Raw genomic sequence first — 24,496 nt, forward strand, 5'->3', positions numbered from 1 at the left:
TAGGACAACATTCATCTATATTATTATTTTTGAAGTACATTTTGTGTTATGCTCTTGAAGTTTTGGTTATTTAATTTGTTTTATTTACAACATTAACCCCTAACTATTTTCCTAAAATAACAATTCCTGGAAACTCATTTAATGGAACTATTTAAATCAACCTAATTTGATACATTTATTGCCATAAATAGCTTGACAACATCTATACATTTCGATTTTTTCAAAAACAATTCTACGCATTAAATTTTTAATCCCATAAAAATCTCCAAACCTTTTAATAGATTTTCGAGACTGTATGATCTCTTAAATTTAAATGACACAGCCGAGTTTGAGTAACAAATGATTACAATCGCAATAATTATTATAACGTTAATAAAGTTCATAAAAACGAGAACCCAACTTTAAAAACTCAATAATCGGGTATATTTAACTTTAGCATAAGAAAAACATTTAATATAATATATACCGTGTTAAGAAAGTGAATATTATTCTGCGATAATGTTCTCAACTCAAATAGGAAAACACTAAAATCTTTCTTTTATTACTACGGATCGTAAACTTCTTGCTCATCAAGCATTTTCCATGTATAAATACCAACTTCACAAACGAAACAGAACACACAACCAAAACCACTAATATGACGGTTTTGAAACACGGGTTAAACCACTAATATGACGGTTTGTTGTTATATAGCGGGACATGTTATTAACATGACAGTTTGAATTAACATTAATCTAAATATAAATATTATTAATTCGGTTTTGAAACACGGGTTAAATCTTCCTTTAATTATTTGGTCAATACCACTAATATAAGAATATTAGACATATTAAATCAGGGTAATTTAACTAAAATTTTGGAAAACAATTAAATCATTGGTAAAATTGTGACTTAATCCGATAATAGCTTATAAATTATATATTTATGTATTTTTTTCCCTTATTGTTCTAATAATTGACAATCCAAACAAAATTATTATTTAATTAAACAAAACAAATGAAATATATAAAATAAATTAAAATATTATTTTTTAAAAAAAAATTATCCTGTAATGTATTGCAGTTTAAAATCTATTATGTTAATTATTCAGGTACATTTAATACACATCAAAAGAAAGAAAAAAACATTATAAAATATCTGAACTGAACACGAATATGCTAAAAAATATGTCTGGCGAAAAAGAAAAATATCTACGACAAACAAATAAAAAAAAATAGAAGGAAAAATCTAATATACAAGTGGTAGTTTTGTCAACTAAATCGGACGGTGGAGAATGAGTCCAGCTATAGGTAGAAAAAACTGGATCCAAAGTTTGGAGCTTTCAAACTCGAAAGCTACTGAGGCAATGACGCGTGTTCAATACGGCAATGGCAAAACAACGTAATAAACCGAGAAAACAAAGGGCTCTTTGGGTAAAGAGAGTTGTGATAAAATACAGATCCCAAATCCAACCATTGAGAGAGGACCATTTCTTCTTCTTCATTCTCCTCTCCTCTCTGACGTGTTGTTTCCTTCTTCGGTTTCTCATCCTCACGTCCCCCCTTATTTTCAGGAAACGAAGAAGCAACTAAAAAGGTCTGTAATCTCTCTTCTCTCTCTCTCTCTCGAGATTTATCTTTCTGTATAATCCCTAAATCTAGTGTTTAAGATTCTGCTCCTAAATCTCGTTTTTGTAAATCTACCGATCAGTTTTGGATGATGGATTTGAAATTTGATGGGAGTTTGTGTGTTCAGTTGATGATTAGGGTTTTGAGATTTGAAATATTTCGATTTAATTGTTCATTCGCTTTTGAATTTGATATGGATTTGTTCGGTGGTTTTTTGTTTTTTTTTGTCTCTGTTAGATTTACGAATTATGGACAGTTTCTGGCAATTGGGTGATGAGTTACGAGGTCAGTCGAGAGCAACAGAGGATCACAAATGGTCAACTGTTGCAACGAAGCTAGCTGAGCAAACTAGGATGAAAGGGGAGAGGATGAACAATCTTGATCTTTCCAAAGGTTACACTGAGTTCAGGCCTAATAATGACAACAAGTTTAGTTTCCAGGACAGCAACAACAATCTTAACTTCAACATGTTGAACTTGGATGCCAAATTTGGTGATCCCATGATCATGGGGAAGGCTTCTTCGATGCAAGGGAATGTTTACAATATGAATACTGCTTTCCAGAAGAATGATTTCAAGAGTGGAGGTAACAACGCTAAAATCAACAAGTATAGTGGTAATGTTGTTGCTAACAAGGAGATGAGCAACAACAACAAACACAGCAACAACAGTAATGATAATGGGAATATGATGAATTTGGCTGTTGACAAGAGGTTTAAAACCTTGCCTGCTTCTGAGACGCTTCCAAGGAACGAGGTTCTTGGTGGTTACATCTTTGTTTGCAACAATGATACCATGCAGGAGGATATGAAACGTCACCTCTTTGGTAAGTTCCAATATGCTTTCTCAGTGTTGTACTGAAATTCAGACTGCAAGTAAATATTTTGTTTTGCTAACTCTGCATTTCGTATAAATGTTGTTTGATTTGTCAGGTTTACCTCCAAGATACAGAGACTCTGTTCGAGCAATAACACCTGGATTGCCCCTGTTTCTTTACAACTACACCACTCACCAGCTTCATGGCATCTTTGAGGTTTGTTCTCGTGCTTCTTCTTCTGTCGTAACAATGGTTTTTTTTTTATTCTACCATTTACTAAATTATTCCATGACATGATTCCTGGTTCAGGCAACAACTTTTGGAGGTACTAATATTGATGCTACTGCTTGGGAAGACAAAAAGTGCAAAGGAGAGTCAAGGTTCCCGGCTCAGGTTGAAACTTAATTCACAGTGATTTTCATTGTTTTAGTCTTTATTTGGAGCTACTTGTACCAATTAAAACTTTTTTCCCTTAAATCGTAACAGGTGAGGATCAGAGTGAGGAAAATCTGCAAAGCCTTGGAAGAGGACTCCTTCAGGCCAGTTCTTCACCACTATGATGGTCCAAAATTCCGCCTTGAGCTCTCTGTTCCTGAGGTGCGTGTCCATGTAAATGTCAAAAACAAGAAAAATTAGTGCATAAATCATGATTGAATGGTTACATCATATTACAAAAGATAGCAAAAGTCATGTGCTCGTTGAACAGTGATAGTAACCTTCTTCAAAAGAAAAAGTCTATATTGTTTTTCATCATGTGGAATTGGAACGTGGAACTGGAAGTAAATCATTCAAGCTTTTGTAAAAGCATTATAATCATCAACTGATATGAGTAATGATCCTTTACATATAGAGCTTTTATTGAGACTTGATTATGTGTTGACTGTGATGTTTGTTGCAGACATTGGATCTGCTAGACCTCTGCGAACAAGCTGGTTCTGCATAAGCCGAAACAGTCAACCTTTGCAATGCCACGTTGCGTAGGGGTGAGGGGGTTTTGTATGAAATCTATCTATATATATGTATTACCATAAGAGCGTAAGCTTTTGGGATTTAGTTAAGAGTCGGATCCAAATGTATGATTTACTAAGAAGGGATGAGAGTAAGTGTGGTCTTAAGGCAAGCAAAAGGGCGAAGAGGCTCTGCCGAATAAACGACTACTCTCATTCGTGTCGTGTCTGATGTGTGAGTGTGTATCTGTGTTTGTGAGAGATTCAATACTCTTTTGAAACAAAGATTTATGTAGAAGAATATAGAGAGAAAGAGAGACTATAAACAGAGCCAAAAAAAATGATGTGAGCTACCTGTTTGTGTTTGCTTGTGTAAGGAGAAAACAAATTGTCCTAAATGACAAGTTGAACTTTTGAGCATATTATCAAGCTTTCAAAATTAATTCTTTTTTGACACTTCTGATGATAGATTTGATCGGAAGTTAAAATAAATAATACTAGGATTTCCTTAGTCACAACAACAACCAATTCAAGCTCATACAAAAAAAGAAGAAGCCAAAAGACAGTAGTATAGCAACAGCAAAAATTCAAAAAACAACATTTTATAAATGAGTATGAGACTCGAACATCAGTTAACACCTCAACAAGTATTGAGTTCTATTGCCCATGGTGGGCACATTGACCCGCGGCGGTTTCTGGAAAGGAGGATAAGACAATAATAAGAACAATAGTATATGAAGTCGCTACCATCTCGACTTCGTAATCCATAATAGTTATATGGATCATGAAGAATGAAGGGACCTGGGCAACGACAATGGCAAGTGTTGCAAAGTGGCCGTGAAGGGCTATTGTTAGACAACAATCCATAATAGCGGTCGATCTTTCCTCCTGGTTTGGCGTATCTGATATCCCCAACTACACAGAAAACATGTAAAGTGACACCGCAATCTTTACAAGTGTAGAACCAATTCTTTGGATTCATTTCTCTTTCGCAAATATCACACCAATACTTGCCGCTTGCCTTTTCATCACCGTAACATAGAGTTAGTGGATGATCATCGTACCTAGGAAGTGTTACCGTTAATGGTAGAGTAGCACAACGGAAATCCAAAAAATAATTGCATTTGGTACAACCTAGGACAACTTCTGTTTCATCCATGTCGCAGCTCTGACAAGTCTTCACGTTACCGTACTCTAGTTTGAGGTAGAGTAAATGTGATGATCATGACCTCCATGGATATATGGCACAGTAATCGAACTGCATAGCAAGTCAAATTTCTCATTCTGATATGTAGTGTAGATGAATCCTTCGCATAAAATTTGATGACAAGTTCCACATTTTTCTTCTTTTCGTTTGCTTTCGAGGTCGAGAGAGAGAGGTTGTGGGCTCAGGAAATGTCGTTTCTTCTTACGAAGATTAGCACATGTTTCATGGAGAACGAAACTGCAATCTGATTCTGTACACTTGTAGAATGTGTACGAACCGATGGGACGAACACATGCTCCACAGAAGCTGATTTCTTCATCGTCTTTACTGAAGCTCGTGAGTCTAAGATGATGAGCGAAACGAGCAAAAAAAGGGAAATGAGAGATTGTGTTGTCATCATTCCTCTTATAAGGCTCGATATTTTCAACATCTTCGGGTACCCCATCAAGCTCTTCCCCATCCCACACGTCGTTCCTTGTTGCGCATCTTGAATGAAGAGCATAACTAGGACAAAGGGAGCAAGAATAAGCCCCATATGACCAATCAATCTCTTCCCAACAAACTCCACATCTCCATTCCCCAGGACCAAGAGGATACTTGAAAGAAACACGGTGGTCATGGTGATTGACGTGAATAACACGTGGTAAATGAGTACACTCTTGATGGAAGGTCATGAAATCACATTGGACACAGACATAAGGAGCCCTGTCTCCTTTCGTCCCACAAGCATCACAGACGAAGGAGATCAATCTCGGCATGAGTGTGAGTGTATGCTCATGGACCTTCATATTTGAAAGAGAAACTGGTAGGGTTTTCCTAATCGCACAACGCAGATCCAAGTTGAATTTACACATATCACAATGATAAATTAAGCTCGCATTCTCGTCTCCACATATATGACAACTTCGGTCTTCCGTGTAATCTGGATCTCCACTGGTGAAAAGCTTAAGAGGGTGTCTGACATGAGAAAGGTGAGTGATCTCTGGTGAGTCAAATATGGAGAAACAAGTATTATGAATCACCAGCCTGCAACGAGGGCAAAAATAGCCATGTACGCCACGCTTATCACAAACATCGCAGAGCATTTTATACACAAAATCAAACTTAAGTAGAGGATGTTGGTGCCACGGCACAGTTAGATAGTCTCGGGCACGCATGGTATTAATCATGCAATCGACATCTAAACTGAGTTTACAATCGGAGCAATGATAAAGAAGGCGCGTGGTGTTTTTACCGCATCCGCATAGATGGCATTTTGGGTCGGTGTGATCAGGAGCTCCAGTGGTGAGCAGCTTAAGGCAATGCCCAACATGAGAAGGGTGGTCTAATATCTCTTTTATGTTGAACACGGATATACATCTCAAGTGGACAGTAAACTAGCATTCACTACAACAGCAGCCTAAGCCATATGATCGTTCGCAAGCATCGCAATCCAAAACATTGCGATGGTCAACTAGGGAGACACGAACACGATGCTCGTGTCCTTCTAACCTTAAGTTCATAGCTGTTGCGGTTAGCAGAGAATGCAAATCTATGTTTGGGGTAAGTATGACTTTGGTTTCGTGTAATAATGGATCAATATAGTTGTTCCTTTATATATACTCTAATTGTATTAATGCTACTTGATATACTAACATATACATCAATTAATATTGACGTTGACAAAACCATATTTATACAAATAGTGGGCACGTCGCAAGTCGTTGTTATTCATTACTATAAGTTAAACACTAATATCAATTGTGCACGTCGTTGATTAGTTTACTTTGACTCTTTATTTTCATTGTACTAATCCGGATCACATAACTCATAAGGAAGAAGTCAAAGTCATGACGTACAGTTCACATTGAGCCAACGATGATGTCTTCAAGATCGAAGGGGGAAGAGGCTCTGCCGAATAAGCGACTACTCTCATTCGTGTCGTGTCTGATGTGTGAGTGTGTGTCTGTGTGTCTGTGTTTGTGAGAGATTCGATACTCTTTTGAAACAGAGATTTATTTAGAAAAATATAAAGAGAAAGACAGACTATAAACAGAGCCAAAAAATGGTGTGAACTATACTATTTGTTGTGTTTGCTTGTTTAAGGAGAAAAAAAATGTCCTAAATGACAAGTTTAACTTTTAAGCATATGCGTCCTGATCTGACTGTAGTTTCTTGTAGAGAGCTAAACCAGGTTGGTTCTGTTGCATATTGTCCCGATTCCGGATATATCACACAAGTATTGAAAAAAACATTTTCAGATCTAGTGCTATTAACATTACCCCATGTTTATCAAAAATCCACTACTGAGACAACATATTCTTGAGGATGGTAACGTTTTTGTTACAAAAAGGAGTTGATATATGAAAAAGCTAATTTTTACAACAGAAAAGATGTTGCTCTCTGGTTAGTGTTTGGCTACAAGTAGAAACCACAACCACAGAGACAAACACCATCTTTGTAGTAAATTATGTCAAAACACCATCAAAGAGCAGCTGACACAATGAAGTTTTGAATTCTGTTCAACAGCTCTGCCTTCACGGAATCTGGTACTGAAGCTAAACACATACACAAAGAACATCCATAGAAACAAAAGTCAAGATTACTTACTAACACAACGAATCAACGGGGCATAAGAAACTGGGTTTTCCATGTTCCGCTTAAATCTTAAATGAAACTCATTCGTTTAACTTTTTACCTCTGCCTTTTGGAGTGATCACTCGGATCAGTTCATCAACTGTAACATCTTTTCTCCCTTTCTTCTTTACATGCTCCCTGCATTCCCAAAAGAAGAGCTTTCCAATGTAAGCTAATCGACCAAACAAAAACCAACTTCTCAAACAATGATAGTTCGCTTGTTCGAATCCAATTCAGTTAACAGAACAAAAGAAAAAGCTGAAAAATCTTTGCTTTGCATCATCAACAACAACAATTAACCAATTTCGAAACTCTTAAACCTCCAAACATAACTGAGACTTCAGAGGAAACTCTTAGAATCAATGATGCCTCTTCACTAAACTTATATAGGCAAACTAAGAAGCTTTAACCAAACCCTAATAAGGCACTAGCAACAACTACACCAAATTCAAAAGATTGATCTGAATTCAAAACAAAATGTGAAATTTAGGTTAAAAGGTATAATAAAAGAACCTGCAAGCAATTCTCATCTCATCTTTCCAACCACACTCGACCAATCTATCTCTCACAAGCTCCATTAGATTCTCCTTCTCTCCACTCTCAACCAACTATACCACCATGTCATTTCCCCAACAACAACAAAAAAAAAAAAAAACCTTTCAATCAAAAAAGTCTAATCAACAGTAATTGAAATCGATTTCGCTCTGAAAAAAAGAAACCTTGACGTTAATGATTTCACGAAGCGTGAGCTCGTCTTTCTCGAATCCTTCAGCTGCATCGTCTTCATCAGGTGTCGGAGGCCGGTTCACCGAGTGTTTCCTGATCAAGAAAAAAGCGAGAAATCCGAAAAAAGGGAAATCGAAGATTCATAGAAGAAGGGAATACGATTATGTGATACGTACATGTGGTTTTGAATCGATCGGTTCAAGAACACGAATCAAATTTGTGATGGAGGAATTTTTTTTCCCAGAATAATCTTCAGCAAACCCAGAGGTGTATGTCGCACGAAGAAGAAAGCAGACGACGACGCACTACCTACGTTTTAGTAATTTAAACTACCTGCCGTTTGTTTAAAAGTTAGTCTCAGAACAAACTTGTTTCTTTAAAGACCAGTGGATAGAAACTACGTGCCGTTTTATAAGATGGGGCCTAATCGTCCGGAACCCGAACCGAAGTTTTGAATATCCGAACCAAAAGTCCGAAAATATATTCGAACCGAACCTGAACCGGTTTTAATAAAGTAACATTCAAAGTTTAACAGTGGGAGTTTTTTTTTTTTTTTTTTTTTTTTTTTTCAAAGTACAAGATCAAAGTGTTCATAAAGGTAATTGGATGCGACTCCACTCTAGCACGGCGCGCCAGCTTGTCTACACAACCATTCTGTGATCTGGGAATCTGGACTAAAGAAAATGAAAAGAATTCATCCTTATCTTTTTCAATTACATCCAAATATGTTTTGAAAGCAGGCCACTCAGAAGGCGAAAACACCATCTCCACTAAATCAGAACAGTCTGTGAGGAAAACAACTTTCTTGCTATCTGCACCAATCATACAGCTCATTGCCCAGATAAGAGCTTCCACTTCCGGTGAGAGTTCTTTCAAATATACTATTTTAATATCGATTGTTTAGTTTAGTTATTTATTGTTAAAAAAAAATTAAACCAATTATATGTTGCCATGTGTATATGTAGTTTCTCACGAGGTTCTCAAAAGTTTTCATATTCTCACTTTTCAGTTTTCACTCTTAGAGGGTGTTATTCAACCTTGGATTTTAATGGAGTTGGGTGTATTTCAAAATTCAGCGTTATTCAATTAGGTATTTTAAAAAGTACAATAAAATCTGCTGTTATTGGATTTAACATTTGTTAGATAATTTTAAATTACTTATAAAATCGTTGTTATTCTATTTCTAATGGATTTTGTTTCACTTTAGATTTTAACGTATTTTACATCCAAAACATAAACAAATACAATCCTAACAATTTTTAAGTATTTCATCTCTCTTTTCATAATTATCTCTCCCAATAAAATCAATTCGTTGTCGTCAACGATCATCGTCATCGTCGTCATCGTCATCGTCATCGTCGTCGTTATCGTCGTCGTCGTCATCGTCGTCGTCATCATCGTCCTCGTCATCGTCGTTGTCGTCTTCGTTGTCGTCGTCATGATTACGCGAAATTTGACTCTCAAATTTTCTTCATGTTTACCTCTTTCTTGTTTCATAAGTTATTTGAGAGTTTTGTTTTGCATAAGCAGCTACACCCGTTGGAAAATAAAATTGATGTTTTATCAACATTGATGATAAAAGAATAGAATAACATGGCCAAAGGAAAAGGCGTACAGCAAGCTATCAACATTCACTGAGAACTTTGTGAAGGACCACCTGTTACCGAAAATGTTTGTGGATTACAGGAAAGGCGTACAACAAGCTATATCAAGTAACCCCCATAAACTATAGAGATTTGATCATAGATGCTAATGCAGATGCTTATATATTTTAATTCGATATAAGAATTGAGTTGTTATTAGTTTCTCCTAAATTTAGTCTGATCATGGAACAAAAGCTTATGGATTGTGTAGTATTCTATCAAAAGACCCAAGGAGAAAGGACAATCAAGCCTACTCAAAGAGTCCAATAAATGCAATGGACTAAAGTAGGTGGGCTTAACATAATTTAACAGCTGCATTACCAAGGTAACGTAACGTAATTAAACAGTTCCATTAGTTTAATTATTTGGTTTTAATTCACAACATAATTTATGGATTAGTTATATTTTGTTTTATTTACTTTCAAAACTAAAATAAAAAGTCCACTAGTGACTTTCAAAACCATGAGTAAAACTTTTTAAATCCACTAATGACATCTAAATCCACGTTTAAAGCATTTATAAAACTATTTGACTCTAAAATCTACTAATATTTTAAATCTGTTAAAAACCTTTGTTGAATAACACTCCCTTACTTTCTATTATTTTTTATTTTTTTATTGATGAAAACTGTCTTGAGAATCCACCATTGTACATGCAAATATATATTTTTCTCGTAATGATGCTACTTGATGATATATTTCTTACTATAGACTCTTTCAAATTGACACTGGATTACGGTTAAACCCTTGGTTTTATTTTTAAGTTTTAAACCAACAACCACCGTAATACAGTTATTTGATCAAACGTGGAGAAGCACCAGAAGTAGCCTAAACTAGTAAAATACTAAAATCCTTTTCCTTTAACTTTCAAAATCTACTGAGCACAATAACAAAACATTTCACACCTTTCCAACTTATTAAAGCAAAAAATATCGCATGATCATTTTAGTTGGGTGGATCTCGTCCGTTCTATAATGCATAACGGCTGAAAAGAACAAAAGATAGGTCGACAAAAAAAAACAAAGAAAAAAACAAAATATATATAGGAGGAGATCCACCCAACTAAAACGATGGATCATGCGATTTTTTTTGCTTTAATAAGTTGGAAAGGTGTGAAATGTCTATGAATCGTGGTACTGTGCGCGGAAATGTCTGAATCATATTTTTTTTTTGGTCAAACGACTATTTTAAAAATAATATAATAATACTCCTTGAGCTATTCATAGATATTGTTGTTTAAACTAGCATCACAATTGGTGATACCCAATTGGGTATATTAATTTATATACATAATTATATACTTATTCGTTCTGAGAAACAGAAGCCCTTTTAATATCATCTTTAGTGTTCATCAACTTCTTCCGTCCTCGGTCCTTGCATAACATTGCTCAACCATAATTTTATCCTTCATTTATGCATCACAGTCGCTCAAGAATCAAGGTAGTGGCACACATTTTTGTTGCAACAACCCACATCATCCTCGACCTTCTCGGCTAATGTTTCAGTTAAAATCTAACGGAAACAATATTTGATTGATTGTATATTGTTATGGGAAAAATGTCATTTAAACCATGAACTTTCAAATTGTGGCTATTTAAACTATGAATTTTTTTGTATGCCATTTTAAACATCAACTTTCGTTAACTAGCTCTTTTAAACATTAAGTTTTGTTGACTAAGCCAAAAAGACATGACGTTAAATCCGATAACCGAGCAACTAACAAACGTTATTCTTCCGTTAACACTTTCCGTTAGTGACAAAAAGACGTCGTTTAGATGAAAATTTTAGTTCGAGAAAAATGCCATTTAAACCATGAACTTTTAAACTGAGACCACTTAAACCATAAACTTTCAAATTTAGGTCATTTAAACCATAAACTTTGTTTTAGGTCATTTAAAACATTAACTTTCAATGAATGAGTCTTTTTAGACATTAGATTCCGTTGACTAAGCTAAACAAACTTGATATGACATTAATTATGCTAACTAAACAAGTGATATATGGTGCCTTTAGCGTATTTTGTCTTTCGTTTAATACTCAGTTTTGGTCGTTTTGTCGTGTCTTTTGTGTCTTTTTGTTTGTGTATTGAGTTTTTTTCTAGGTATTTGGATGTCACACTGGTGTTCGAAAGATTGATCACCTTATTTTAGTTTTATAGAATTAATCACTTTATTTAAGATTCTAGGTTTTTGATGCGTTATTTTACCGCATCTTTGTTGTGCTTTTGCTTGTGACCCCTTATGATGTTTTTTGTGCTTGTGATCTTGATCCTTGTATTGACCCTTGTGTCTAAAAAATCTCAATCAATGAAAGTTGATGTTTTAAATGGCCTACAACAAAGTTCATGGTTTAAATGACCTATATTTGAAAGTTCATGGTTTAAATGGCCTTAGTTTAAAAGATCATGGTTTGAATGACATTTTTCTCGAACTAAAATTTTTATCAAAACGACGTTGTTTTGTGTTAACGGCAGAATAACGTCTGTTAGTTACTCGGTTATAGGATTTAACGTCATGTCTTTTTTGGCTTGGTCAACAAAACTTAATGTTTAAAAAAGCTAATCAACGAAAATTGATGTTTTAAATGGCCTACAACAAAATTCATGGTTTAAATGGTCACAATTTGAAAGTTCATGGTGTAGATGAATCCTTCGCATAAAATTTGATGACAAGCTCCACATTTTTCTTCTTTTCGTTTGCTTTAGAGGTCGAGAGAGAGAGGTTGTGGGCTCAGCCATGGGTGTCCAACATATTACATATTTTGTAAAATGAGAAAAAAAAAACACAAATATCCAAAAACAAATTTGACAATGAGAAATGAGTTTTAAGATTTTTCCAAATTGATTTTGACCTAGAATTGTGCGACCAATGGACCGACCAATATCCAGATTGTCCAACCCGTTTGGTCCATAGACATTGTTGGACATAGACAATTTAAATCTGTTTCAGTTATGGGCTTTTCCATGACCAGTCCAAAAGGAATTGGATATGGGCTGACCAATGATAACCGACCCATTTTGACAGCTCTAGGCTCAGGAAATGTCGTTTCTTCTTACGAAGATTAGCGAAACGAGCAAAAAAGTGCAATCTGATTCTGTACAAAACTGCAATCTGATTCTGTACACTTGTAGAATGTGTAAGAACCGATGGGACGAACACATGCTTCACACAAGCTGATTTCTTCATCGTCTTCTTTGTTGAAGCTCATGAGTCTAAGATGATGAGCGAAACGAGCAAAAAAAGTTCGAGAGTACGTCTCGGGCACGCATGGTATCTAATCATGCAATCGACATCTAAACTGAGTTTACAATCGGAGCAATGATAAAGAAGGCGCGTGGTGTTTTTACCGCATCCGCATAGATGGCATTTTGGGTCGGTGTGATCAGGAGCTCCAGTGGTGAGCAGCTTAAGGCAATGCCCAACATGAGAAGGGTGGTCTAATATCTCTTTTATGTTGAACACGGATATACATCTCAAGTGGACAGTAAACTAGCATTCACTACAACAGCAGCCTAAGCCATATGATCGTTCGCAAGCATCGCAATCCAAAACATTGCGATGGTCAACTAGGGAGACACGAACACGATGCTCGTGTCCTTCTAACCTTAAGTTCATAGCTGTTGCGGTTAGCAGAGAATGCAAATCTATGTTTGGGGTAAGTATGACTTTGGTTTCGTGTAATAATGGATCAATATAGTTGTTCCTTTATATATACTCTAATTGCATTAATGCTACTTGATACACTAACATATACATCAATTAATATTGACGTTGAAAAATCCATATTTATACAAATAGTGGGCACGTCGCAAGTCGTTGTTATTCATTACTATAAGTTAAACAGTAATATCAACTGTGCACGTGGTTGATTAGTTTACTTTGACTCTTTATTTTCATTGTATTAATCCGGATCACATAACGTATAAGGAAGAAAGTCAAAGTCATGACGTACAGTTCACATTGGGCCAACGATGATGTCTTCAAGATCAAAGGGGGAAGAGGCTCTGCAGAATAAGCTAGAGAGAAAGAGAAAATATAAAACAAAGCCAAAAAAAAAAATGCTGTGAGTTACTATTTGTTGTGTTTGCTTGTGTAACGAAAAAAAAAATTGTCCTAACAAGTTTAACTTTTAAGCATATGAGTACTGATCTGACTGTACAATCTAACTTTGGTAGTTTCTTGTAGAGACCTAAACGAGGTTGGTTCTGCTACATAATATCCCGATTCCAGATATATCTCACAAGTGTTGAAAAAAACATATTCAGATCTCGTGCTCTCATTAATTTCTACATGTTTATATATATCTTGTTCCATGTTTACCATGTTTATCAAAAATCCACTACTGAGACAACATATTCTTGAGGATGGCAAAGTTTCATTTGGTGCAAAAAACGAGTTGAAATATGAAAATGCTAATTCTACAACAGCAAAAGATGATATGGTTGCTCTCTGGTTAGTGTTGGGCTACAAGTAGAAACCACAACCATAGAGACAAACACCATCTTCGTAGTAAATAATGTCAGAACACCATCAAAGAGCAGCTGATACAATGAAGTTCTGAATTCTGTTCAACAGCTCTGCCTTCACGGAATCTGGTACTGAAGCTGCAAACACACACAAAGAACATCCATAGAAACAAAAGTCAAGATTACTAAGTCAACGAATCAGCGGGACATAAGAAACTGGTTTTTCCATGTTCCGCTTAAATCTTAAATGAAACTCATTCGTTTAACTTTTTACCTCTGCCTTTTGGAGTGATCACTCGGATCAGTTCATCAACTGTAACATCTTTTCTCCCTTTCTTCTTTACATGCTCCCTGCATTCCCAAAAGAAGAGCTTTCAAATGTAAGCTAATCCACCAAACAAAAACCAACTTCTCGAACAAAGATAGTTCACTTGTCAAAAATCCAATTCAGTTAACAGAACAAAAGAAAAAGCTGAAAAATCTTTGCTTGGCATCATCAACAACAACAATTAACCAATTTCGAAACTCTTAAACCTCCAAACATAACTGAGACTTCAGAGGAAACTTTTAGAATCAGTGGATGCATCTTCACTAAACTTATAGGCAACCTAAGAAGCTTTAAGCAAACCCTAACACCATCTTTACTAAAAGAGAGTGACTCTTGACTCTTCTGGATTCACAAGAAGATTCAATTTTTGGAAAGATTCAGACCAATAAAAATCGAAAGAATGAAGAATCCATAAAACCTTTGCTTAACAATTACTATAACTAGTAATTTAACCATTACTTGTCTCTGCAAAATCACTAAGAAACTACTTTATTGGGAATTTCCTTCAAACCAAACTCTTCTTCTTTACGCCTGAAACAACACGCAAAGCTTTCAGCAAAAATCCATAGTTATATCATAACATTTCTCAAAACACAAAAAAAAAAAATCTAGCAGGTACTTACTTGATTAGTGAAGCTGGTCTTTCATATCCTCTACCTTCCTTGTTTTGACCTTTCACTTTCTCTTCTTTTGACTCCATCTTCCAAGAAGCTTTACTCAACGATTCACCTATATACATTGGCAGCCTCGTGAGTTCCTTTATACCTCTTTTAAATTTCAAAAACTCTTTCATCTTTGACAAATTTTCTTATGTACTTCTTTATCGTTTTAAGGTTACGGATATGGATGTCTTGAAAGAAGCCAAACCCGGGTTTTATATGAAACACATTCTCCCTCTTCTACTCAAAAACAGAGTTGATCATTTCTTCGGATTCGGAAACCGTTTGGCCTTTGACCCGATACCGAACTGAAGCGCATTCACATCGATGTTATCATCTAGGACGAAATCAAGATTTCAGGATCCTCCGACACCGACACATCCAGCGTTTGACAAAACAGAGATGAAGTCCGGTCGGAGATCCGGGATTTTGAAATCTGGGTTTCTTGGGAAAAGCCCTAATGCGGGTACTCCAGGTCGAGGTGGGGTCTTGGATGAAGAAGAAGAGGAAGATCCGTTTCTCGACGAGGATTTACCGGAGGAATACAAAAGGGACAAACTTAGCATCTGGGTTTTTCTTGAATGGTTAAACCTTGTTCTGATAGTAACTAGTTTGGTCTGTAGCTTTACCGTACATAACTTGCAACGCAAGACATGGTGGAAGCTAGATTTGTGGAAATGGGAAGTGACGGTTTTGGTGTTGATATGTGGGAGATTAGTCTCGAGTTGGATAGTGAGGATCATTGTCTTCTTGGTCGAGAAGAACTTCCTCTGGAGGAAAAGGGTTTTGTACTTCGTCTACGGTGTGAGCAAATCTGTTCAAAACTGCTTGTGGTTAGGGCTAGTGTTGCTCGCGTGGCATTTCTTGTTCGATAAGAAAGTCGAAAGAGAGACTCGTAGCACGGCGCTTCAGTACGTGACGAGAGTGTTGGTGTGTTTGCTCGTAGCTGTTATCATCTGGTTGGTTAAAACAATTCTGGTTAAGGTTCTTGCTTCATCGTTCCACATGAGCACTTACTTTGATCGGATCCAGGAGTCGTTGTTCACTCAATACGTTATTGAGACTCTATCGGGTCCTCCTTTGATGGAGATTCAGAGAATGGAGGAAGAAGAGCAAAAGGTAACAGAGGATGTCAAAAGCTTAGAGAAACTAGCTGGAGCTAAGTTGCCTCCAGCTCTAAAGGAGACTGTTAAAAGTTTTATGAAAGTCGGGAGAGCACCAGCTGGACGGACTCGGATTGGTTCCAAGAAAGGAGTAGATAGGGACGGGATCAGGATTGATCATTTGCAGAGAATGAACACAAAGAATGTATCTTTTTGGAACATGAAGAGATTAATGAACATTCTACGAAAAGGCGCTCTTTCTACTTTGGATCAAAAGATTCAGGACACAAGTCAGGAGGATGAAGACGCTACGCAGATAAGAAGCGAGTACGAAGCTAAATGTGCAACTAGGAAGATTTTCCACAATGTCACCGAGCCAGGATCCAGGTATAATTAATTATATATATAGCTTTAATATCATCATCATATATATATATATATATCTATAAACAAGGCAACTATAACCAAGGCAACTATAAACTCAAGATTTTATTATAATGGTAATTTATGATACATATGAGGAATGATGGTTACGGGAACTAGAATGAATTAAGGGAATGTATTGTTGAATATACTAGAAAATACAAAATACATGTCATAAAATACAAGGAACAGAGGATGTTATCTTTGTGACTGTTTCGATTGAAAATAATGCTTTTCATTTCTTTTTTCTTTTGTTAGGAATAATGAAGCCAAAATGATAGAGAAGATTGCGAGAGATGTTTCAGATAATTAAACTGAATGCTACACCATCTAGGGATTTTGATGGTATGGTGGGAACTGAAACTCACTTGAGGGAAATGGAGTCTTTACTAGATTTATATAATGATGAAGTCAAGAGGGTTGGAATCTTTGGTCCCGTAGGCATTGGTAAGACAACCATAGCCAGAGATTTGCTCATTAAACTCTCTTATAAGTTTCAGCTTACTTGTTTTGTGGACACTCTAAGGGGAAGCTATCTCCGTGGTCTAGATGAGTTGCGTTTAAAAGAACAATTTCTTTCAAATGTTTTGAACCAAGATGGTTTAAGGATACAATACAACATTCAGGGGTGATAGAAGAAAGATTGTGCAAGCAGAGAGTCCTCATCATTCTTGATGATGTGAACAATATTATGCAATTAATGGCTTTGGCTAATGACAATACATGGTTTGGTCCAAGAAGTAGGATTGTAGTTACCACAGAAAACAAAGAGCTTTTGCAGCAACATGGTATCAACAATACATACCATGTGGGTTTTCCATCTGATGAACAAGCTGTCTGTTAGTTTAAGCGGAAGTAAAGATATTAGAATGAAGAGAAGAGAGTTTAGTCGACAAAGAGAATGGAGAGAAACTTAGATTCCTTTAGTATGTGTAATACAATGTCGGCTATAGCCTTTAAATAGTGAAAGAAAACTAGGGCTACACCCTTTACACAATACAACATATCGATAGGGACATAAGGAAAGAGTGATGCTTGGTCCCGATGTAGATAGTGACATATCATTGGTTTCCTTAAGTAAAACCAACATGTGATATTATTTGATCTCTCTCTCTCAACGACTATGAAGAGATTCTCGATCCTTCTCTTGGGCCATATATGGAAAGGCCTTACCGTTACTTCATGTAACAAGATAGGACTCGGCTTTATTACACATGTGTACGGTCGACCGTACTGACACCACCTTGTACATGATCAATCACGGTCAATACTCCCCCTCAAGCTTAGCCAAGTGAAATGACTAAGCTTGGAACCCGTGTAGCATCACCTCATTAAAAACCTTAACATAGAAAACCTCATGGGACAAAACTATGTTTAAGGGAAAAAGAGTGTGATACCCATGAGTTAGGCGAGCCTATCTTGGACGCGTGGGGTCTGCGAGCCCAAGTTTTCCATAGATGTATTCACAAACTTTAGGACTTGCAGCCTTGGTGAAGATGTCTGCCAACTGATCTTTACTTGGAGTGTGACAAGGTAGGACTACCCCTTCTTCAATCTTCTCTCGAACCTTATGGCAATCCACTTCAATGTGTTTGGTCCGTTCGTGAAAAACTGAGTTTGTGGCAATGTGTATTGCTGCGTTGTTGTCACAGTGCATGGTGATTGGTTGGTCAGACTCGAACCCAAGGTCTTTAAGAAGTGCTTTGAGCCACACAAGTTCATTGGTTAGCTTCTTCATGGCCCTCTACTCGGACTCGGCGCTTGAGCATGAGACAACCTTCTGCTTTTTTGACTTCCAAGTCACTAGATTACCACCAACAAATGTACAATACCCAGTCGTAGACCTCCTATCCATTGTATCACCAACATAGTCTGCATCACAGTACCCTACCATTTCAGTGTCGTTGTTCTTTCCCATCCAAATGCCTTAGCCTGGACTCCCCTTGAGGTAACAAAGGATCCTTTCCACAGTGTTCCAGTCGAAGTTGGTTGGAGCTTTCATATGTTGACTGACTTGATTGACCGCATAGCACAGATCAGGCCTTGTGATTGTGATATAGATTAATTTACCCACAAGTCGACGATATCTCCCCACATCCTCATACGGCTCAGCCAGCTTGTTAACCGGAGCATTAGGCGTTTTCTTCATCTCCCCCTTTCGCTTGACCTGGTAGCCTTCTTCGATTGGAGTGGACACCGGTTTAGCTCCAAGTTTACCTGTCTCATGTAAAAGATCAAGTGTATACTTTCGTTGGGAGAGAAACAAACCCTCCGGAGAGCGAGAGATTTCGATCCCAAGAAAGTCTTTGAGCTCACCAAGATCTTTGATATCAAATGTGGAATTAAGAAGAGCTTTGGTGTTGCATATACCGTCCTTATCATCACCAGACAAGATGATTTTGTCCACATAAACCAAGACCACGACAAGACCACCGGTAGAGCAAAGAGTAAACAAAGTGTGATCCGCCTCCGATCGTTTGAAGCCATGGTTGCGAAGAGTAGAGCTGAGTTTGTGGTACCACGCTCTCGGAGATTGTTTCAAACCATAAATGGCTTTGCGAAGCCGAAGAACCTTTTCCGGAGCAACGATATCGTCCAAACCAGGAGGGGGGGGGGGTGCATGTAGACTTCCTCTTCAAGCTCTCCCTGAAGAAATGCATTTTTGACGTCCATTTGCCACAAATCCCAAGAGAGGTTTGTGGCGAGAGAGAGAACAACTCGAACGGTGTGAAGCTTCGCTACCGGTACAAATGTATCTGTGTAGTCGGTGCCGTAGGTTTGTATGAAGCCCCTAGCCACAAGATGAGCTTTGTAGCGCTCCACATCGCCATTGCTGAGATACTTGATGGTGAACACCCATTTGGAACTAACCGCCTGTTTCCCTTGAGAGAGGTCTGCCTCGTCCCATGTGTGATTACGAACCATGGCACCAGTTTCATCATCAACAGCATCCAGCCATTCCTTGTGTTCTTTGGCCTCATCATAGGTTTGAGGGATGAATTGAGCATCAATTTTACCAAGAAATGTTGCATGGTTCGGCGATACAAGGTCAAGCGAACACACGACTTGAATGGGGTGAGCCACCGCCTGATTGTTGTAATAAACACGTTTGTCTTTCCATGTAGAAGGATGAAACTTGAGGCGCTCGCTACGCCGAAGTTGAGGAATGATTGTAGTGGACGGCGGGAGTGGTTCTGTACCAGCAGCAGTTGTATGATGATCAAGGTCAAGAGCACGATCCGCCTCGGTTTTGCCTTCTTCTTGTGATGTAACACTCGATGTTGTAGCCTGGTCTGCCTCCGTGTTAACCGCCGTACCCTCCTGTCGAGTCGATGACGATGTTGATTCGTCGGAGCCGTCAGTAGGTGAAGGAACAAGGCCACTTGTCGCATGATTTGGTGATGTAATGCCAAGATGGTGAAGTAGAAACCGCAGATTTGTCGCCCGATCAGAATTGGAGTGAGACAAATCTTTCAAACTGTCCCAATTTTTCGTATCATAGTAACCTTGGTGTTCAAGAAACTTCACATCGCGTGAGATCAGTGTACGACCAGTGGTCGGATCATAACACTTGTACCCCTTTTGACTTGTCGAATAGCCAATAAACATACACTTGGTGCTTTTGGCGTCAAGCTTATTTCTTTGTTCACCTGGTACCAAGACAAAACAAACACAACCAAAAACACGTAAGTGGTCCAAAGGAGGTTTAGTTTTGTTTAGTACCTCATAAGGCGACACATCTTGTAACACTTTTGTGGGTGTCCTATTGATTAGATAACAAGCCATCATCACTGCATCTCCCCAAAACCTCTTAGTGACATTGTTGTGGAACATCATTGACCTTGCGGCCTCCATGAGATGTGTGTTCTTCCTCTCTGCCACTCCATTATGCTGAGGCGTGTACGAACAACTTGTTTTTGTAAAATGCCATGTTTGGAGAGATGTTATTTTAACTTGTGGCTTGTGTATTCTCCTCCATTATCCGATCTTAGTACCAAATTAACAAAGGCATCATAAACTCTATCTTTTTATGGTAACAAGGTAAGCCAAGTGTACTTAGATTTTTCATCAATAAAAGTCACAAAATACTTGTTATTATCTCTAGATAGGCAAGGAGAGGTCCACACATCAGAATGTACCAAGTCAAAGCAATGCTCATAAATTGTAGTAGATTTAGGAAAAATGGACTTGCAATGTTTGCCAAGAATACAAGACTCACAACTAGAACTATCAAACGAAACATTAATTCAAAAGCACGAGAGTGAGGATGGCCTAGTCTAGCATGCCACACATCACTTGAAACAGTACTAAGGTTCGATATAAAAGAAAAACAATTAGATGGACTCGATGAAGTATTCTCTAGGACATAGAGGTCTCCTCTAGCATCCCCTTCTCCAAGAACCTTTCCAGTCTTAATATCCTGAAAATGTACACTATTAGGTCCAAAAATAGTATAACAATTCAGATCAGTAGTAGCTTTCTTAACTGAAAGAAGATTAGAAGTAAAAGTAGGCATAAAGAAAGCTTTGGATTTTTTGTCAAATAATTTCAAGTCTCCTACTCTTTTAACCGGTATACGATCTCCATTAGCAATAATAACATTGCCAACAGCTGGTTTTTTGTTGTGTATAAGACTAGGGTTACTTATCATGTGATGAGAAGCACCCGAGTCAACAACAAGAGATTTACTAGGTTTTGAAGCAAAGAAAGTGGTACCGGAGTCCTTTAGTGCGGCAATGGACTTGATGAGGGTCTCCAAGTCAGATTTCCTCACAAGATCTCCATAGCTAGCGGCCATGGCCGTTGCACCTCCTTGGTTCACCATGCCAGCACCTCCTTGACTGCTCGGCCCTTCTAGTGATAGATTTGCCTTGAACTTGGCTGGTTTGAGATGAGGGTGAAGGATCCAGCACTTGTCTTTCACATGGCCTCTTTTCTTACAGTGGTCACATACCACCACTTTCCTGTCCTCATGCTTGTACATCCCCTTGTTAGCGGTAGCTAGGTTCTCTTTGCCACTAAAGAGTCCAAGTGAGCCTTGTTCTTTTTGAACTTGGGAACACACATCTTCAGGAGTTGGCAACTTGTCACCGCCGAGGATATGCTTGATTAGATCGTTGAAAGCCGGATTAAGAGTAAGTAGAAGGCCAAAGACCTTGTCTTGCTCTTTTCTCTCATTGAGAATGGCTGGATCGATTGTGCTTGGTCGGAGCATCTCAAGTTCGGCCCATAAAGACCTAAACTTCCCAAAGTGCTTCGTGAATTCCAAGTCTTCTTGATGGAGACCGTTAATTGCCTTCTTAACTTCAAACACTCGAGTCAAGTTGGTCACGTTCCCATACACATTCGCAAGCGTCTCCCACAACTCCCTGGCCGTCTTGCAATACGAGTATACTTCAAGGATTGGTGCGTCCAACGAATTTTGGAGAATGGCAAGCACTGTCTGATCTTCTTGAAACCACTTGACTTCCTTTTCGAGATCAGCTTCCTTGTCTTCCTTTTCTCCTTTATCGTCCTCCTTGATTGCTTTCTTGGGGAGTTGGTCCGTCTCAACATGGATCCATAGTCCCCGGCCACTAAGTGAGGTCTTTGTGGTTCTTTTCCACAACAAGTAATTTGCTCCTTTGAGAACCACTGGAGTAACAATTGGTTTGTTGTTCTCCATAGTCACAGATCTGAGTATCAAACGAGTAGAATAGCGAATGTAAAGAGAAAATAAGAGAATGGAATGAGTAGGATAGCGAGTATAGCTGGAGAATAGAAGTATGAAGAGTATGTTTAGAGAGTTATAGATCGATGAACATGCTCTGATACCATGTTAGTTTAAGCGGAAGTAAAGATATTAGAATGAAGAGAAGAGAGTTTAGTCGACAAAGAGAATGGAGAGAAACTTAGATTCCTTTAGTATGTGTAATACAATGTCGGCTATAGCCTTTAAATAGTGAAAGAAAACTAGGGCTACACCCTTTACACAATACAACATATCGATAGGGACATAAGGAAAGGAGATGCTTGGTCCTGATGTAGATAGCGACATATCGTTGGTTTCCTTAAGTGAAACCAACATGTGATATTATTTGATCTCTCTCTCTCAACGGCTATGAAAAGATTCTCGATCCTTCTCTTGAGCCATATATGGAAAGGCCTTACCGTTACTTCATGTAACAAGACAGGACTCGGCTTTATTCCACATGTGTACGGTCGACCGTACGGACACCACCTTGTACATGATCAATCACGGTCAATACTCTCGAGATCCTATGTAGATATGCTTTAAGTCAAAGTTATCCGCGTACGTAATGGTTTTAAAAAGCTTGCATTTAGAGTAACAGAGCTTTGTGGTAAGCTTCCATTGGCTCTACGTGTGGTGGGTTCATCTTTATGTGGGAAAAATAAGTAGGAATGGGAGAAAGTAATATGCAGGGTAGAAACTAATCTTGATCGTGATATCGAGCACGTGCTAAGAATCAGTTATGATGGTTTAGTAAGGATGAACAATCTCTATTTCTCCACATTGCAATCTTCTTCAACTATAAAGATTACCGTCTTGTGGAAGCCATGATGGATGACAATAACTTGGATATCAAACATGGGTTGAGAACCCTAGCAAACAAATCTCTCATATATATATCTACGTATGGAGAAATACTTATAAGTTATTGCTACAAGTTGGTAGAAAAGTCGTTCGTAAAGAAGAACCGTGGAAACAACGCATCTTAATAGATGCTCCAACTATTAGTGATGTCCTTGAACTTGCCACAGTAAGTTCTTTTTTTTCTCATGTATTATTAATAGTCCCTTATCATTTTAGTACATTTTCAAAACTTAATTAGAAATCTAGTACAAACACTATTTAAAATTAGAGAAAGAATCATGTTTCACTGTGTGTGTAGAGGTGTCAAGCGGGCCACATACCCACGGGCTAGGCCCAATTAGTACCATAGTGGGGCGGGCTTGGACGATGTTTTTAGAGCCCATTAAATGGCTGGCCTAGCGGACTTGTCTGTTGTGGTTCGCGGGCAGAAGCGGGTTGACCCATTGCGGATAGCGGGTGACCGCTAAAGTATGAACACTCTATTTCTCTTAGAGTCTCTTGTCTTGTCTTGTGTAGTTGTGTTTAAACAAAAAGTCAAAACTCAAAAACCCTATTAGGTTTCTTTATCAAGGAAACTGAAGAGACTTTTCAGTTTGTTCCTCCTATTATCACTTACGACATTGCAGAGATTTGGAGGCTGAAACATTGAAGGTTTTGCGGTTTGGAGGCTGAAGCCATAACCACATCTCTAATGGTAAGTTTGGTTTGATTGCGTTTTGATTTTCAAGTTTTGTATTCTAACTTGTGAGTTGCAGGTTTCTGTATATGATTTATTGATTTAAATCAGAGTAGTTCATGTGGAAAAAATCAATAGCTAGAATAAGAGAATGAATTTACGAAACTTTATGTGTTCATTTGTTCTATTTGCAGATTGAGAAATCTATGTTTCTGTAATTGTGTGTTTGTTTGATTACTTACTTACTTTTGTTAATTGTTATTTGCATGATTTGCAGGATTCTTATGAACTAAGATCAATAAATCTCGAATCTCAGAGAATCATCGACATTACAAATGCTGAAAATGAGATGAGAGAGTGTGATGAATCAGGAGTATCTAAAAAGCAAAGAAGAAAAGTGTTTTGTGAAACAGAGTCATCAAAGCAGAAAACGAGAGTGAGAGTTGAAGAAGAAACACCTAAAATGCAGAGGGAAAAAGTGTCATCAGAAGCATCAACGTCGAAGAAAAGGAAAATCTTTGAGGTTGTTGATGACGATGATGATGATGATGAAGGCTTTATTGATGGTGATGAAGATGACAAGGGAATGCCATCCAAACGAAAGAAGAGAAGGCAATACTCAGACGTGTGGAAAGATTTTAAGTTGATTAATAAGGTTAATAGCTTGGGGAAGAGTGAAGAAAGAG

General features: G+C 37.7%; 2 protein-coding genes and 2 pseudogenes across 2 annotated transcripts; 2 read left to right on the forward strand and 2 right to left on the reverse strand.

Annotated features, from left to right (window-relative positions):
• Positions 1 to 1,260: 1,260 nt before the first annotated feature.
• On the forward strand, positions 1,261 to 3,790 carry LOC104779935 (B2 protein). The gene is made up of 6 exons (XM_010504367.2): positions 1,261 to 1,575; positions 1,845 to 2,432; positions 2,539 to 2,639; positions 2,733 to 2,816; positions 2,910 to 3,020; positions 3,322 to 3,790. Exons 2-6 carry the CDS (start codon positions 1,856 to 1,858, stop codon positions 3,364 to 3,366), a joined length of 918 nt encoding a protein of 305 aa, XP_010502669.1. The 5' UTR covers positions 1,261 to 1,575; positions 1,845 to 1,855; the 3' UTR covers positions 3,367 to 3,790.
• A 495-nt stretch (positions 3,791 to 4,285) lies between these two features.
• LOC104783590 (uncharacterized) lies at positions 4,286 to 6,111 on the reverse strand (annotated as a pseudogene).
• A 687-nt stretch (positions 6,112 to 6,798) lies between these two features.
• LOC104779936 (transcription and mRNA export factor ENY2) lies at positions 6,799 to 8,300 on the reverse strand. Its single transcript, XM_010504368.3, has 5 exons — positions 8,096 to 8,300; positions 7,913 to 8,012; positions 7,707 to 7,801; positions 7,255 to 7,331; positions 6,799 to 7,114 (listed from the first exon to the last, which is right to left on the reverse strand). Coding segments are annotated over exons 1-5 (348 nt in total). The 5' UTR covers positions 8,098 to 8,300; the 3' UTR covers positions 6,799 to 7,040.
• Positions 8,301 to 15,340: 7,040 nt separating this feature from the next.
• On the forward strand, positions 15,341 to 16,852 carry LOC104783591 (mechanosensitive ion channel protein 5 pseudogene; annotated as a pseudogene).
• Positions 16,853 to 24,496: the final 7,644 nt, after the last annotated feature.

The sequence above is a fragment of the Camelina sativa genome, chromosome 4, assembly GCF_030686135.1.
Source record: "Camelina sativa cultivar CO46 ecotype springtype chromosome 4, ASM3068613v1".
Taxonomy (NCBI): domain Eukaryota; kingdom Viridiplantae; phylum Streptophyta; class Magnoliopsida; order Brassicales; family Brassicaceae; genus Camelina; species Camelina sativa.

Excerpts from the sequence above, each read along its gene's own strand:
- LOC104779935 (XM_010504367.2), top strand. The coding sequence starts at position 1,856 with ATGGACAGTTTCTGGCAATTGGGTGATGAGTTACGAGGTCAGTCGAGA. Across the intron at positions 2,640-2,732 it reads AGCTTCATGGCATCTTTGAG|GCAACAACTTTTGGAGGTAC; the intron begins GTTTGTTCTCGT and ends TTCCTGGTTCAG. Across the intron at positions 3,021-3,321 it reads TTGAGCTCTCTGTTCCTGAG|ACATTGGATCTGCTAGACCT; the intron begins GTGCGTGTCCAT and ends TGTTTGTTGCAG.
- LOC104779936 (XM_010504368.3), bottom strand. Across the intron at positions 7,802-7,912 it reads GTGAAATCATTAACGTCAAG|TTGGTTGAGAGTGGAGAGAA; the intron begins GTTTCTTTTTTT and ends ATGGTGGTATAG. Across the intron at positions 7,332-7,706 it reads GAGATGAGAATTGCTTGCAG|GGAGCATGTAAAGAAGAAAG; the intron begins GTTCTTTTATTA and ends TTGGGAATGCAG.